This window comes from Schistocerca serialis, chromosome 9 (assembly GCF_023864345.2).
Source record: "Schistocerca serialis cubense isolate TAMUIC-IGC-003099 chromosome 9, iqSchSeri2.2, whole genome shotgun sequence".
In the NCBI taxonomy this organism is placed as follows: domain Eukaryota; kingdom Metazoa; phylum Arthropoda; class Insecta; order Orthoptera; family Acrididae; genus Schistocerca; species Schistocerca serialis.
In genome coordinates, this window is record NC_064646.1 from 50,102,652 (window position 1) to 50,116,093 (window position 13,442).

Genomic DNA, 13,442 nt, shown 5'->3' on the forward strand with positions numbered 1-13,442 from the left:
CTGATTTATGTACCATATGGTTTGTCACAGTGGCACACAAAGGATTTCCAGCAGATAAAAATGTTAGGGAGATTATGGATGAAGTAGTTGGGTCAAGATATGCTCCATTCAACCCTGATGTTGAATTAAATCGGGACCAAGTAGCAGATTTAACAGCTTTCCTCAGAGGTTTGTTGTACTCTTTTCTTCCATTTTGTTCTCCAGTTAAAATTTATCATAGAAATGTAATTACTTTAGTCTGTAATTTCAGGTCTTAAAGTGGAGTATAAATTACCAGATCAGACAACATCAAAACGCATATATCGTGTGAACTCAGCTGTTTTAAGTGCCAGGAGGCAGGAGTGAGTACTTACAGTTTACTTGATATAATTTTATTTCAGAAACTGATTTAATAAATTGTAAATGATTTATTCTGTGATAAAAATAGTTTTTGATGCATTTTGATCTTAAGAACAGGTAAGTACATTTAATTTTTTATGCTATTTTATGCAGTAAATACTTAAGAAAGATAATTACCTCAAGAAGTTCCATGTAGTTTCTGCATTGCAGGCCTCATTTTTCAGCTGTGAGTGTTTGCTCCCTACAATGTGAAAACATGGATCTGATGCGGAAGTAGTACACGACTCGAACACAGAAATGTTCCATGCAGTTCCTTACGATATGAAAATACATGCTAGTATGTATAACTTTCAGAACTGTTGGTTCCCTTCTCTAGGAGAAAAGAGGGATAGATTGGGAAGTTTATGAAGCGAGGACAGTTCACCCAAACTCCAGGATGAAAAGTGACAAGGCATCAGATCTTCGGCATCCTATGCTGTCCAGGTGCCTCACCCTTCATGTTTGTTTCCCTTTGTCTCAACAACAACCCTGTCCCTTTCTTCCTGAGGGCCAAGTGACTTGCGTCTCTTTTCCAGTATATTATTCTTTTCTCCCTAAGAAAGAAACTAACAGTTCTCAAAGCTAGGAATAGTTTTTCATCTGCTAAGTGTGGTTATTGACAATACTGGAATTCTACCAGTGCTGACTGGATTGATTAAATTCATATTAGAAAAAATAATAATTGAAGAGAAAATACTAATTGAACAAAAGTAATAATTGAATAAATAAATGACATAAGTAACCCTACTCTCTTTTGGTTTCAGTAGATATTCTTTCTTTCCTATCAAGTTTCTTTAATCCCTATTTCAGGGTGGTAAGTTGGCTGAATAACCTTGGAACCTAAGGGGAATAGATCTAACCTGTAAAAGTTAGGGAATCGTAAAAGACTTTGGGAATTTGGAAAACACAGAAATTCAGAAAAATTCAGTATCAGTTTCAGCTGTACGTTGAATGAAACGTGTGCTGAGTCATTTTATTACAAATCACTCTGAGACCCTGTCATGACATATAGAAGGGCACATGTGTTTTTTGCTCTACATCAATTCATATCATTTACTTACAGATTCAAATTGGCTGATGGGAGACCAATAACTATAGAGGAATATTTCCGAAGAGAGAAGAAATACACTTTAAAATATCCAAATTTGCCTTGTCTTCATGTTGGAGCACAAAATCGAGCCACTCCAATATTTCTACCAGTTGAGGTAATGATTTTGCAGCACTGCATTGCTTTTGGAAAAACATTTCCTGTTCCTAGTAATAATTTATTGTGGCTTGAAAAAGTTAGAGGAAAGAATTTGATTGGTGAAAGAGAAGAGCATAACTGAAAGTACGGCAAGGTATCAGAGAAATGGGAGCAGCAGCAGCAGCTGGAGTGTAACAACAACTGTGGCAACAACAATTGCAGGAGTCAAGTGAATGTTAGTGAGCATATGCCACTCTATGGAGGACTGTAGTACCTGCTTTAAGAATATAAGCCTTCATCTCTGCCTGTTTGATTTCCTGTACAAAGCAGGCTTCATATCACTCAGGTGTTTGGTTCAAATGTTTATCAGAATTTCCTTTGGAATAAACCTGTATTGTTTGAGGAAGAAGACTGCATACCCAGGTCAGGTCTGTGCCCAAAGAATCATTATAGATTCTGTCAAGGAATGATTATGGATTCAGTAAAAACCAAAACACCAGTAAACTGTTAAGCAGCACTGACCAACACATCAGTGGTCATCCTGCATCACCATGACCTCGAAAAGTTTTACCACATACTTCATCGGGGTTTTTACTACCTCTCACCGTGCCCTGAGATGAGGGATACCTCCGTGTCTGCCTCATCATTCCACCTCCCTCTCCTTTCCATTTTCCATCCTTCCCCCTCCCTCTGCCTTATGCTTTGCCCTCTGATCTCCTTTCACCTTGTTGTGCAGCCACTGAGTCATCTGTCAAATGAGTTGGCTCATGGTGTCCTGCTACCCCATCCTCACTTTATTTGTCCATCCCTACCCCTCCCCACCTCTATTTTCCTTGGCAACCACTGTCAATAATCAAGAGTTAGCATCACTGTGGCTTGGGGCGTGTATGTATTTCAGTGGCTGCCTGGTTTTGTGTGTGAATGTATGTACTTTTACCAGAGAATGATCAAGAGCTGGAAAGCTAGTGTAAATACTGTTCTCTGTTGTGTGTTTTTATGCACCTCACATCAGTCAGCTGTAGGTGAGTAATTGCCTTTTCTTTATTTTAATTAGTACACACTTGATTTTTGAAAGTAATTTGGCAGCCTAATAAAAATGATAATAATACCAGGAACTATCATATTGTAACTGTACAAATTATATATTCTGCTCCAATTATATCATAAACAGAAAACACATTGTCAATTAGTATCTGACATAACAAATCAGTTTTTGTTTTTCATATACCAGCAGTAATCTCAGAATTTGCGTAATTTCAAGATGTACCATTATCTTAATATATTGGGAACTGAAGTTAGACTAATAATCCTCAAAGTTATCATTAAAAGGATAAATATTTCAATCTTACGAATAATTTGTGCGCCAGTAGACTTCACAATTTTCTCATTACATTTAGCAGACGTTTCATCACTTTTAGATGCACTGATAAATAATTGTCGTCAATATCTGTAATTTTTTTTAATGATAATACTAACTTTTGTTCCAAATCAAAGCATTTTATTTTTATATTGAGCCGAAAAGTAATATTATTCATAAATGTGAAAAATACTTATTTAATCAGAGCCAGTTTTTTTGTGTCTGCTAAATTAGAAAGTTGCAAATTTAACATGTGATTGCTCTTGATATTTTTTCAGTTATGCACAATAGTGAAGGGACAAGTTACATTCAAAAAAATGGATGAGCAGCAGACCTCAGCTATGATCAAATATGCTGCAACCTCAACTGTTGAAAGAAAAAGCAAGATTGATCACTCTGTAAGTATTATGAATATATTTAGGACATTTTGTGTGCTATTCTGACTGGGCAGCCATTTACAACAAAATTCTTCTGTTGAATTTCTTAGCCTCTTACCACACATATTATGCCAGTTCTTAGTAAGTCATCATTAGATCATTTGAATGTGTTAAACAGTAGATTGTCATCTGAAAAAGTGAGCAGAGCCATTAAGTTGATGAGTTACTATGTAACATAATCAACTTATCTGATGATGGCTTACTAGAAGTCGAAACCGATCACAATACTATTTGTGTGCCCCAAGACTGATAAATACCAAAAAAGAAATTTGTTACTGAATGGTCACATTGCCCACTTTAGGCAGTATGTTGAGGTCTGCATAACTTTTTACAGCCATGGGTTCTGAAACCTCTTGTAGAGACCGTTTTAGACAGGCAGATAAACTGACCACAGGTTCAGGATATCCATCCTCTTATGAAGTCTGTTGTTAAGAATCAGTCACAGATTAAAAACAGTATCATGTTGCATAAATATAATACAGTCAGCATTTAACATTGTACAGAAATGAAATGAAGTAGCTATACCTCTTATTCAGTATCTAATGAGTCCAACATCATTTGTAGGCAGCTGCAAAACACTCAGTAATTATGTGCTGTGTAGCTCTTTCCATAGCCCAAACGAATATGTACACTGATTGCAAAGAAAAGACAGTTTAAAATAAAAGTACATGATTGGTACAAGTGGTCTGTATTTAGTACTACATTGTGAGATTCAGGTACAGGTATGTCCGTGTGGCTTGTCAGTCACATCCATACTCTCCTACTTCTGCCCTCATCTGGCCATCCCATTGTGTTGAAGGGCAGGTAGAAATTCTTACCTGCAGCAACAGTGACCAGTCACTGATGCACCCTCATAGGGGGAGCTTTGCACCAACACAGAACATTCTGCCCACGTAATTGATTGAAATTACACAAATACATATAATCATATCGAGTAATGTTAGCTCACACAAACAAGCAAATTAATGATTGAAAAAATCATATCCATTGTGCACAAAAGAAATGTAAGTTCAGATAGTAAATGAATGGTTATGGATGCTAAAGTACATGTTTCCTTTGGAACAACACAGATCTTTGACAGCAGTCGTTTATAGGTTCTGGTTGCTGTGGGCACTGAAACATGTTGCTCCAAACAATCAGGACCCGGTTGTGTTCAAACAAAGACCCCAGATGTCCACACATGAGGTGGCAAGTTGTCTCACTTCAGGTGAGCCACTGTAATTGGCTGTAGATTGCCTTTCATTGATGACCACTGAGTTCTCTGCTGCAGGTGTGATGAGTAGTTCTGTGGCCACTGTTTCCACATGTGCTGTGTACACTACTGTATGAGTTGTCTTCTCAACAACCTGGATGATGGCTCTGGAAGCAAGCTTGATTCTTGGACTGTTGTCATGGGTTCACCAATAGGAAAAAAGCCTGGAGTAAGGTATGAGGATTTATATGGGGTATCAGGAAGTTGCGTAATGGATCAGGTATTCAAACATACTTCAGTGAGAGCTAGAAGTGTGTATAAATCTTCAGGCATCAATACCTGGTTTCTCACAACTATCTTTAAATGTGTCTTAATGTATTTTATAACTGCTTCCCATAGTCTACCAAAATGAAGAAAATGATGTAGGATAAACTGCCAATATATACCATTCTGCAATGCATAGTTCTTGATTTGTGTTTCCTGGAACTGAGAGCTGAACAGTTTGTGCAGTTCACGCAGCTCGTTCCTTGCTCTCACGAATGTCTCCCCACTATCACTGTAAACATTTGTGTAAATGCCTCGATGTGAAATAAATCTTAGAAGAGCAGCATTGAAAACTTGAGAGGGCAGATAAGTGACAAGCTTGATGTGTGCTGTTTTTGTTTCCATACAAATAAGCAAGGCAATGTAGAGCTTTGCCCTAGTTTTGCTCAGTTTTCCTCCATTTCTGATGGTGGCCCTCCACAGTCAACCCCACAATGGAAGGAACAGCCTACTTTGTTCTACTCTGTCTGAAGGAACGAATGTGGAGAATCCAGTCACTCATGATTTTATCACTGCTCTGGAATCTTTGGTGTGCTGACTGGACTGCAGCTGCCGGTGGCATTTGCAATGGGCTGCACTGCTCACAGGTGTTGTGTTACAGGAACTGTGAGGTGGAGTAATGATGTCTGCCGGCTTGAGGTGCACTTTACAATGTGATTCTTGAGGAATTTGTAGCCTGGAGAGCTCTACTGCGAACATACCTCTTGATGCATGGGAGGAACTCATAAAGCATGCTAATCTCAGAGTGCACAGTGCAGTGGTAACTGGTTACTTATAATTCAGCGTATGTGTGACTCAGAGCACATGTTGTTTGTGCTGGATCACTTTCGAGTAGTTTTATTCGCACCAGGAGAACACAGATGTTGTCAGCCGCAAAACACAGTAATTCTGTACTGCCTCGCTGTTTCCATAGTTCAGATGAATGCACACACTCATTGCTAAGGAAAGGTGGTTGAAAATAAAAGTACACGATTGACAAAAGAGGACTGTATTTAGTGCTACATGGTGAGAGACAGTTACAGATATGTTCGTGTGGTCATGGCCAGACTCTCCTACTTGCGACCTCATCTGGCCGTTCCATTGTCTTGAAGTCCAGGCAGAAGTTCTTACCTGCAGTGACAGTGACCAGTTGCTGCTACACACTCATGAGGGAATCTTGCACCAACACAGAACACTAATGAAAAAGTGAGTATGGAAGATACTATGTATAAGGGAAATAGATCACTGTTCATGAAATAGAGAAGGTATTGAACAGCAGTCAAGTATCTAAAAAAATGCTTACCTTTCAGGCAAGATTCTTTGTTAGAGCTAACTCATTATGATATCATTGTATAAAATATTCTCAGCCTTCTTGCTGTGTCAGTATAGGGTAAAAACTCAGACTTTTGATAAATGCCTCCATCATCTTCATTAAAAGCAACTGATTAATTTAGTTGTTGCTGTGATGGCTATCTAAAATGTATAGTTGGCCTTTCATTGTGCTGCCAGAGATCCTGTCATTGCTAACAATGGAAAGATACTAGTGCTGCCACTGCCTGTATTGGTGGTAAACTCCTCACTGATTTTTCTGTAGGCTGTCAACATTGATAGCCCACTTCCACACACAAGATTCAGCCATTGTAAAATTATTGTTGCATGTTCTGCTCCCTAAGTCCACATTCATGACAGATACAGTAGCTTGATGCTTAGGACAAGATTTTGGTTTCCCTTAACATAATTTTAAGCTTATCTGTACGGCTGTTCTCAACATCACTGATTTTTCTAAACCTCAGTTTTTAGGGTTCTGTTAGTGTTCAGCACAATGTCCAGAAACTGTATGGACTGACTGAGAAATATAGTTACTTTCACACTAAAAATGAATCTCACACTGAAGCGCCAAAGAAACTGGCATAGGCATGCCTGCTCAAATACAGATATATGTAAACAGGCAGAATACGGCACTGCAGTCGGCAACACCTATATAAGACAACAAGTATCTGGCGCAGTTGTCAGATTGGTTACTTCTGCTACAATGGCAGGTTATCAAGATTGAAATGAGTTTGAATGTCATGCTATAGTTGGCGCTTGAGTTACGGGAAACAGCATCTCTGAGGTAGCGATGAAGTGGTGATTTTCCCATATGACCATTTCATGAGTGTACTGTCAATATCAGGAATCTGGTAAAACATCCAATCTCTGACATCACTGCAGCCAGAGAAAGATCCTGCAGAATGGGACCAATGATGACTGAGGAGTGTGACAGAATTGCAACCCTTGTGCAAATTGCTTTAGATTTCAATGCTGAACCATCAACAAGTGTCAGCATGCAAACCATTCAACGAAATATCATTGATTTGGGCTTTCGGAGCCAAAGGCCCACTCATGTACCCTTGACGACTGGACTTCACTGGACTTGGGAATAATTACGGGACATGCACCTCACCATGCACATTTGGACATTGGTATAACCAAACTTGAATTATGCATTACTTCTGAGTGTGAGCCTGGGTAGACGCTTGGCTAAAATAATTGTTAAAAAGTGATTTGTGATTTAATAAACCAGACTGAAGAGGTTATTGTGTTATTCCTGGTTATAACACATCCTGACTGATCGCCTGCATCTATTCTTGTCTGTTGTGCATTCCAGCGAACTTGGGCAATTCCGTCAGAACACACCACACATCCAGAATTGCTACAGAGTGGCTCCAAGAATGCTTTTCAACGCTTAAACACTTCCACTGGGAACATGCTCATCAGAAGAGATCTCCACCCCTTTACTTACAGATTTATAGACAGCCCTGCAGGATTGATGGTGTCAATTCCCTCCAGTATTATGTCAGGCATTAGTTTAGCCCATGCCACGTTGTGTTAAAACCCTTCTGCGTGCTCACAGGGGCTCTACACCACATTAGGCAGGTGTACTAGTTTCTTTAGCTCTTCAGTGTATAAAGTTTGAGGAACCTGAGGTCAAAACTGTCCTCAGTGGGTGCAGAATCTCATTACACTCGTGATGGTCAGTGAACAGGTCATACGTCTTGTCGGCATAGGATTCTACCTCCTCTACTTTTTAAGAAGTGGTCTCTTCTTGTACAAAGGCAACAAAATTAATTTTAGAAGGCAAGTCATCCATGCTTCATCAATACCTTCATTTCATAAGAGGTGGACTTTTAAATGCATCTGTGTGTGTGTGTGTGTGTGTGTGTGTGTGTGTGTGTGTGTTCATTCTCTCCTGCAGTGTTAAATGTGCAGTAGAGTAAACTTATTGTAATAATAAAATAAATACAAATAATATTAATAAGACCAGCTATCCAAATGACGAGCCTGAAGTCATAACTTTCACCACAGTCAAGTTCTTAATTAATTGTTCTGTACATATTGTGTTATGCTAAAGAGTGTTTTTGCCATATGCCGTCACCTCACTACATATATGGGTATAAACAGTTTTAAGGGCACTGTTGGACCAAATAGTTGTGTTACACAATTCAAGACTGTAAGTTAATTTCTAAAAGTTTTCTTAACACCCTTTACCAAGAGAAATTTCACAAGAAGAGAATCATATTAATACTGAACGTAAATGTGAGCATCATAAAACCTTTTCTGAAACATTTGTGTGGATAGTACCTCTATATGGAAGTGAAATGTTGATGATAAATGGTATATTTAAGAAGAAACGTTGTGCTGCAGAAGAATGCTGAAGATAAGTTGGTGTAATCTACACCCTCCTTCCCAGTCTCAGCTATTGTCCACATTAGTCTTTTATGAAGATTTGAGATAAGTGAAGATTACAATAAACTTTCTGATTTACTTATCTTTTCACGTAGAATTGGGTCCAGTTCTTTTTGTCTAGGGGTCTGATTCTTGAAGCTGAAATTATCACATTTTAGGTCCTCGTGGTTGAATTGAACGAAATAAATTTCCAGATTGTTGTTGCAGAATTTTTGTTGTTACATTAATATATTTTGTCATATTTTAGTATATCATACAGCGTTTTGATTTTTCACGTTAACAAAGCCAAAATTACTTTGCACTAATGTAAAGAATAATTAGAGCAAGCATCTAGTCTCAATCAATAGTTGCACACTCTCTTTGAGTACACACACAGTCGTGATGACCAGGGGTACTCAAAACAGAGCTAAGCATGTGTTTGCACACAAATTAAGTTCCAATGAGATACAATAATGCAATACTTAGGATAAATACAGGCCATCAGAGTCACAAATGGCACGGAATGATGACATAATCGAGTAGCGTGGAGGCCAAAATCAGTGTGGGAAATCAGAAATGTGTACGTCTTGTTCTACAGTCTATACTTGATTTATGATCCCAAACATAAATGTCTTCCACACTATTTGCTAATTGTTCTTGCAAACTAACCTACACGCATAGAAACCTAAAAGATTCATTTACAACTGACAAAAAACATGTACTGAGTGTTGGAGATAAAAATAATTGATTGAAACGTATCACTACTAACCAACAGTGCCTAATTTTATTGCATTCTGATAATTATTTGTAACTTTGAGAGATGAAATAGTGAAGGCAGCAGAGGATCAAGTAGGTAAAAAGCCAAGGGCTAATAGAAATCCTTGGGTAACAGAAGAGATATTGAATTTAATTGATGAAAGGAGAAAATACAAAAAATGTAGTAAATGAAGCAGGCAAAAATACAAACGTCTCAAAAATGAGATCGACAGGAAGTGCAAAATGGCTAAGCAGGGATGGCTGGAGGATAAATGTAAGGATGTAGAGGCGTATATCACTAGGGGTAAGATAGATACTGCATGACGAGTTTGACAGAGCACTGAAAGACCTAAGTCGAAACTAGGTCCCGGGAGTAGACAACATTCCATTAGAACTACTGATACCTTGAGAGAGCCAGCCCTGACAAAACTCTACCATCTGGTGAGCAAGATGTATGAGACAGTCAAAATACCCTCAGACTTCAAGAAGAATATAATAATTCCAATCCCAAAGGAAGCAGGTGTTGACAGATGTGAAAATTACCAAACTATCAGTTTAATAAGTCACGGCTGCAAAGTTGTTGATTTTGTGAATATTTGATTACTAAAATTCTGAAGTCTGTGAAAATTATTCTGAAAGTGATTGCCATTCATAAACCTCTTATTACGTCTGTCATTAAAATTTTCTGATAAGTTTTGATATCAATATGTGTTACTGCTGTTGGTGTTTTGGGAAAAATTTTTATTGAGAAAGGAATAGTCAGAATGTTGTACTTCTAAAAGTTGTAGAAGATCACGAAATGGAGGAATACTTCCTTTTTTTGGGTGTTGACAGATGTGAAAATTACCAAACTATCAGTTTAATAAGTCACGGCTGCAAAATACTAACAGGAATTCTTATCAGACAAATGGAAAAACTGGTAGAAGCCGACCTTGGGGAAGATCAGTTTGGATTCCCTAGAAATGTTGGAACACATGAGGCAATACTGACCCTACAGCTTATCTTAGAAAATAGATTAAGGAAAGGCAAACCTATGTTTCTAGCATTTCTAGACTTAGAAAAAGCTTCTGAAAATGTTGACTGGAATACTCTCCTTCAAATTCTGAAGGTGGTAGGGGTAAAATACAGGGAGCGAAAGGTTACAGTTTCTACAGAAACCAGATGGCAATTATAAGAGTCGAGGGCATGAAAGGGAAGCAGTGGTTGGGAATGGAGTGTGGACAGGGTTGTAGCCTCTCCCTGATGTTATTCAATCTGTATATTGAGCAAGAAGCAAAGGAAACAAAAGAAAAATTCGGAGTAGGAATCAAAATCCATGGAGAAGAAATAAAAACTTTGAGGTTCGCCTATGACATTGTAATTCTGTCAGAGACAGCAAAGGACGTGGAAGAGCAGTTGAACAGAATGGACAGTGTCTTGAAAGGAGGATATAAGATGAACATCAACAAAAGCAAAATGAGGATATTGGAATGTAGTCGAATTAAATCAGGTGATACTGAGGGAATTAGATTAGGAAATGAGACGCTTAAAATAGTAAATGAGTTTTGCTATTTGGGGAGCAAAATAACTGATGATGGTCGAAGTAGAGAGGACGTAAAATATAGACTGGCAATGGCAAGGAAAGCATTTCTGAAGAAGAGAAATTTGTTAACATCGAGTATTGATTTAAGTGTCAGGAAGTCGTTTCTGAAAGTATTCGTATGGAGTGTAGCCATGTATGAAAGTGAAACATGGGCGATAAATAGTTTAGACAAGAAGAGAATGGAAGCTTTGGAAATGTGGTGCTACAGAAGAATGCTGAAAATTAGATAGGTAGATCACATAACTAGTGAGGAGGTATTGAATAGAATTGGGGAGAAGAGAAATTTGTGGCACAACTTAACTAGAAGAAGGGATCGGTTGGTAGGACATGTTCTGAGGCATCAAGGGATCACCAATTTAGTATTGGAGGGCAGTGTGGATGGTAAAAGTCATAGAGGGAGACCAAGAGATGAATACACTAAACAGATTCAGAAAGATGTAGGTTGCAGTAGGTACAGGGAGATGAAGAAGCTTGCACAGGATAGAGTAACATGGAGAGCTGCATCAAACCAGTTTCTGGACTGAAGACCACCACAACAACAGCTGATAATTATTTACAACATTGTTAATAGAATGACTTCCTGAACATTTTACGTTTTCACATTCTTGTGTTGAACAAAACAAATCATCAGTCATAGAACATCAACCCAAGTCAAACAAGAATTAAAGTTACATAATGGATTGGGAAGTTGATTACTATATTTGAAAAAAAAAAAAAAAACATACATTTAGGTGGCATTAAACTGTTGATAACAGTGACTACTTTTCTAAACAAATAGCTCCTTGAAATTTATATAAATGTAAGAATTTTGCATAAGGGTAATTTCTTAGCTAACACTTTACAAATTTTAGTCACAAGACTGATATAGTAGACAGATGCTTGAGTTCATCTCCTAGCATCTATGATCTCTTACAAGTCACTGGACCAACAAGGGTGCAGCCATACAGGAGTGTGGGAGTGGACCGACCTATGTCTTTCATATTCTTCCCTAGATGTCTCGTCACATACTCCAATGGATACATAACTTCCTGTCTAGCTTTCACATTGAATTCTGAAACATTGTTTTATGTACCAAGTATGCTGCTCAATACCTCTCTCACATCCCACAGAATGTGTTTTGCCTATCTATATTGAAAAAATAAGTATTCAGGGTTCCTGTCAGAATGGATTAGAAAGTGTACACACATATGGTGCATTAGTAAACAGAGCTTAATTCAATGAAAAAATGAACTAGTAAGGTAATATACACATATGTACTATAGATATCTCAAAGTAACATTCACTTCGTCATTAGCAGATTAAAATACATTATGTACATAAGCAATAAAAGTTGGACTGCACTGTTGCAGTCAAAATGTGGGATGGACCATAGCCCATGATGTACTGACACAAGAATTCTGTGTTTAACATACATATGTGTTTGGTTTGCACCTATGAAACTTCAAAATACTATTCCTAATATTTACAATACATACGAATAAAATGAGTCTTCACTCAATTTAACACAACATCCGTGACTTTACCCAAAAGAGTCTGTGACAGTTAATTTTGATCACTTTCTGCAGAATAATAACAATAATATTTAAAACTAATAGCATTCTAAAATAAGAAATTTATCACTAGATATTTAATGGCTTTGTCACATTTCAAAATTGTAAAAGGGTCTACCCATTTAGTCACATGGCATAAATGTATCAAATCTATTAGATTACAGAATTATGTAGTTGTATGATCCTACTAATACAGTGTATATTTTCTTCCAGACTAGGGATCACTAAGCATCCATATTTAAAGGTCTTGTCTTCTATAATAAAAGTTAAAATCACCTGAGTTCTTACCAATTTGCTTTGCTTACCTGTAGCTCCTCTTATCTTTCCGCCTACAATGGGCATTTCCATAAAATTCTTACTATACTTAATCTTGTCTCTAAATTATTCACATATACCACAAATCAGGCTACCTCTGTTAATTAAACAGTTCCCTTCCCACTGATCTTTCTTAATCTTAATGTAAGGACACCCAAAGTCTCAGTCATCATCTCTGTTATTAGACACTTCTTGTAAAAGATCACTTTCAATTTCATCAAATGGTACTCCACACCGTTTTATCAACTTTACAGGTATCATAAAATTACTTTAATTACTCATGTTGTCAGGTAAAGATTGAACACAATGAATAGTCTCCATAGCACAACTAACATCACTTGTTATGGAAGGAACACAAAACACACTACTGTCAAAATTACACTTCCTGCTCAGACCCTCTTTCACTTCATTCCACCAATTGGGGTACAAATTGTCACTAACTCCAGCTAATTTATTCTAGAATTCACTTATTATCAGTATGGTCCCGAACAAATGTCACTGTAGGGATCATTACACTGCATGATATTAATGGAAAACTGGTTTGACTGGACTGGTATTCCATGATCCTGACTTACAACATCATGAACATTGCTTACCTTGCCTGTATTGTCAACATCATTTACAAATAACTCTGAAAATTCATTATTCTTAAACTCCACATATACCTGATACTTATCATCG

At 37.5% G+C, this 13,442-nt stretch overlaps 1 protein-coding gene across 1 annotated transcript in view; it reads left to right on the forward strand.

The window, feature by feature from the left end:
• The window catches only part of LOC126418826 (protein argonaute-2-like), a 341,336-nt gene that overhangs the window by 162,898 nt on the left and 164,996 nt on the right, over positions 1 to 13,442 (forward strand). Inside the window, exons 9-12 of the mRNA XM_050085806.1 lie at positions 31 to 168; positions 251 to 341; positions 1,442 to 1,583; positions 3,200 to 3,319. Coding sequence (XP_049941763.1) covers positions 31 to 168; positions 251 to 341; positions 1,442 to 1,583; positions 3,200 to 3,319 — 491 coding nt within the window. The remainder of the gene's footprint in view (positions 1 to 30; positions 169 to 250; positions 342 to 1,441; positions 1,584 to 3,199; positions 3,320 to 13,442) is intronic.